Consider the following 4,630-nt stretch of genomic DNA (forward strand, 5'->3'; position numbering starts at 1 on the left):
CTGTATTTGTATAGCGCTTTATTTAGTCCCTAAGGACCCCAAAGTGCTTTACACTACATTCAGTCATCCACCCATTCACACACACATTCACACACTGGTGATGGCAGCTACATTGTAGCCACAGCTGCCCTGGGGCGCACTGACAGAGGCGAGGCTGCCGGACACTGGCACCACCGGGCCCTCTGACCACCACCAGTAGGCAACAGGTGAAGTGTCTTGCCCAAGGACACAATGACTGAGACTGTCGGAGCAGGAGCTCGAACTGGCGACCTTCCGATTACAAGACGAACTGCCAACTCTTGAGCCACGATCGCCTCAATATATAGACAATGCTACCACAAACAGACCCGGGATAGTATGTAGAGCCAAGGTTACATGTGCAGTGTCTACATTAAAGCTAGAGATGTGCTGATCTTCAGAATCCGGCGAAGACATCGCTGCTGGAAGACGTCGAGCTTGGTGTTGATGCAGGCCGATACCTTCCAAGTCTCGCTGGCATAAATGGCAGTTGGGATCACGATCGAATTAAGCATGCGGAGTTTGATCTTGAGGGAGATGGTCGGGGAGAACCAGATCTTGTTCATCCTCCGAAATACCGCAGCTGCTTTTCCAGTGTGGCACTTGACATCCACCTCCGCGTTGCCGTCATGGGAAATCGCGCTACCGAGGTAGGTTCTCCACTTCTTCTAGCAGCTGTGTCCCGATGTAGATCCCCCGTCGTGGGTCCATGGAGCTGACGTGCATGAGCTTCGACTTTTCAGAGCTGATCCTCAGGCCAGTTCCATTAATGGGAACACAATGGAAAGAAACTATATCATTCGGATTGTCTACATAGGAAGGAACTACTTCCTCTTCCGCCTTTCATAGTCATGTGCGAAATACAGATGTATAAATGTGTTGCAGCCCCTTGGCATGCACACTCACAACAATGGCTGCGCATAAATGGAGTCATGTGCGGACGTATTTTACATCCACAAACAGCCGAGGCGTGGTTTGCGATACATGTGGCAAAAAAGTAAGGTGTTGTGGCAGCTCCACTAACCTTGTCAAACACCTCAGAGTAAATCATATCACAGAATATGATGAGCATATGTTGAGGCAAATTGAAGAGGAGGAGAGGAGAGGGACAGGACAGGTGCTGCTAGGGCGAGACAGACGTCTTTCACGGAGTCCTTTAGTGCCGCAGGCAGGCAACGTGTTCAAATAGCGCGCAACTTCAGTTTTTTTATTTCTATATGATGAATTCTGCATTATTAAGTGATAAGAACAATTAATCGAATGTCCTGTAATCATTATGACTCTATAATTTGAGATACAATAAAAGATGCAATAAATAAAATACGTTTTTGTACAAAGTATCAGTATCGGATCAGTATCATCGATACCACCCTGAATTTTACTTGGTGTCGGATCGGAAAGGAAATCAGTGGTATTGCATATCACTAATTAAAGCATTATGATTGACTATAAGATAACAGAACACAAAATAACAATATATGCAAGTGACAAATGGCATTCAGTCCAGCCACTTTGTCACAGGATCAGTGAAGCAAGTTTTTTTTAACTGACCTTAGGTGTTTTCAGTAATGTAATTCTTCAGTTAGTTGAAGACTAATGTAAACCACCATTTGTCACGAATACGAAACATCATCAGTTGTGCACCCCCAACTCATTGGGTGTTTCAGCTGTTTATCACAATACACCCTCATTTACAGAGTATTTTCCAAAAGGTCTTTGGGATCATCAAGATGTTTTCTTCCAGACACATTCTTTTGGTGGAGTCATGAACACTGACTTCAACTGAGGCAAATGTTCTGGGGTCTTTTGTGACTTCTTGGATGAGTGATCACTGCACTCTTGGTCAGCTGGACACCCCTGGGAAGCTTCACCATGGTTCCATGTTTTCGCCATTTCTGGAAAGGGGAGCAATCACTTTTCACACAGGGCTTGAGCACTCTGATTGAATACTAGAGAAGCCTTTTTCCCATGAAATCTGTTTAAATCCCCCAAAACATTTCTTTAGAATCTTTTTGTTTATTTTGGCATTATCAAAGACAAGAGATAAGCATTCAAATCCAATATTAACTGAAACTGAGAATCTCTGAGCTGTTTCACCTGTTGGATGTCAGAATTTCCTTATCAGTTCTCTTATTGATTCTTATTAGGTTCTCACTGGTTCAGCTTTAAGAGTTACCACCATCTCTAAGCAGCATATAAAAGACGTTTTTTGCATTTTGCATGTGCATGCCACCCTGAACAACAAAGCACTGTATGATGAACAGTGTGTTTCTGTCCAACAGGGTACAAAGGTGCCATGGATTCAGATGAAAGGAGGATTGTTCATGTGGGGAAGACGGGAGTGGGGAAGAGTGCAGCAGGAAACACAATCCTGGGGAGAGAGGCCTTTGAATCAGAACTGTCACCATCCTCTCTGACATCTGAATGCCATAAAGCAAAGGGGAATGTTGACGGTCGAAAGGTAGCTGTCAATGATACTCCAGGCCTTTTTGACACGAATTTCACTCAAGAAGAAGTATTGAATAGGATCAAGATGTGCATCTCTCTGTCTGCCCCTGGTCCTCATGCCTTCCTTGTGGTTCTTCAGCTGGGCAGGTTCACTCAGGAAGAGAAAGATACTGTTCAGATGATCCAGACCACCTTTGGTGAAGATGGAGCAAAATACACAATGGTGTTATTTACACATGGAGACCAGTTAAAGAAGCAAACCATTGAAAACTTTATTTCAGAAAGTCCTGATCTCATAGCCATCATTCGAAAGTGTGGTAACAGATACCATGTCTTCAACAATGAAATCAAAGATCCCAAACAAATCTCTCAGCTCCTGGACAAAATTGACAAGATGACTGTGGTTAATGGTGGAGGTTACTATACCAATGCAATGTTCATGAAAGCAGAGGCAGCCATAGAAAAGGAGAAAGAGCGACTCCTGAAGGAGATGGAAGCACAGAAGCAGAGAGAGCTTGATAAACTGAGAGCCAAATATGGAGGAAGGGCCACCAGAGAGAAGTGCAAGGTGCAGATGAGATATCATTATGAAGCCAGAGCCAGAGGCTCTTGGTACCGGGCCGCGAGAGTTGAGACTTGGGTGTGAAATGTATGGTTTTCAGGGTTTTTATCGGTTTTTAGCGTAATTTTGTTATCGTTTTTTTCATTAACTCGGTTTTCCTGGGTCTTTTCACGTGTGTTATGAATAAATCTTCTTTTTTCGAGACCGGTACTAGTTTTATTTTGTTTGTATTTATCCGCAACTCCCTAAAGGCCGGTCCGTGAAAATATTGTCGGGCACAAATCGGTCCGTGGTGCAAAAAAGGTTGGGGACCGCTGCTCTATACTATTCTCTCTAATATTCTGGGGATTTTGCCTTGCTGTTGATCAACAATGGACTTGCACATTCAACTCAAAGTTCTTGATTAATTCTAATTAATTCTTTTGATGCTGGTGTTTGAAATGGAAGAAACTCATTTATTTTGAAATATGTGTCACCATTTAAATGACCTGAACCCAATTCAAAAATGTTCAGTGTTCATCTTTTGGACATGGATATACTGATATATGGTTGTTGTGTTTTGGCTATCGGTGATTGCCTTAGAGCAGGGGTCTAGTAAGGAAAAAAGATTTGCACTCACTTTTGCAGTTTTGTGTTATACAATATTTAAAATTTAAAAAACCCACTATATTTTCATAAATATTTGTCAGTGTATTTTTTGTTTTGTTTTTTTGTACTTCTCGAACACTTGAGTGGCCCTCCAATGAGATGACAGTGCTAGCAGTGGCCCCCAGCTCATTTGAGTTTCAGACCCCTGCCCTAGAGTGACTGTCTGCTCAACCTGGTATATAGGTGTATAGACATGTTTGTCTGGCAGTCTCTCTAAGGACTTCAACAGTAAAATCAAGGCTTGAACCTCACACAGACCTTTGAAGGGTTGTAAACACACACGTTATCCTTTATATATTGTACTTACTATTGTTTGAGTACTTGCGATTATTTTATTGTACTTTTTATATTTTACATTTATATTTATTATTTATCTTGCACCAAGGGAGTGGCACTCCAATTTCATTGTACTCTGTACAATGACAATAAAGGCTATTTTATTCTATTCTATTCTATTCTATTCTATTCTATTCTATTCTATACACACACAAATGTTTTAAAGAAATTGTAAGTCAGCATGTTCTTGTAGGGTGAAAACAAAACCTTTTAAATTAAGTTGCTTACATTGTGTCATTAGGGTTTTATTATTTTGGTGGGAAAAACAGGAGGAGGGAAGAGTGCAACAGGAAACATCATCTTAGGAAGAAAAGATTTTCAGTCTGAACTAGAGATGGCATGATACCACTTTTTTATGTCCGATACCGATACCGATATCATAAATTTGGATATCTGCCGATACCGATATAGTGTTTTTTAATCAACAAAACTGTTTTTTTATATCTTGCTGCATTTTGTATAAGTTCATAACTCAAGTTTAAAACAACAACTACACTAAAGCTATTCTGTTATACCTGTATGCAAAACAAAATATTTCATAGTTCAGCAATACTGATCAATCTAATAAACTTAAACCTACACCATCCTCCCTATTCTGGTATTTTAAAGAGTACTTAG

At 41.1% G+C, this 4,630-nt stretch overlaps 1 protein-coding gene across 1 annotated transcript in view; it reads left to right on the forward strand.

Moving 5' to 3' along the window:
• Positions 1-555: 555 nt before the first annotated feature.
• LOC102199904 (GTPase IMAP family member 7-like) overlaps positions 556-4,630 on the forward strand; it is a 20,618-nt gene continuing 16,543 nt past the window's right edge. The window contains exons 1-2 of the mRNA XM_013915168.1: positions 556-578; positions 2,332-3,034. Of these exons, the coding sequence (XP_013770622.1) occupies positions 556-578; positions 2,332-3,034 (726 nt within the window). The remainder of the gene's footprint in view (positions 579-2,331; positions 3,035-4,630) is intronic.

This window comes from Pundamilia nyererei, unplaced genomic scaffold, assembly GCF_000239375.1.
Source record: "Pundamilia nyererei isolate P.nyererei 1_Seehausen unplaced genomic scaffold, PunNye1.0 scaffold00262, whole genome shotgun sequence".
NCBI lineage: Eukaryota > Metazoa > Chordata > Actinopteri > Cichliformes > Cichlidae > Pundamilia > Pundamilia nyererei.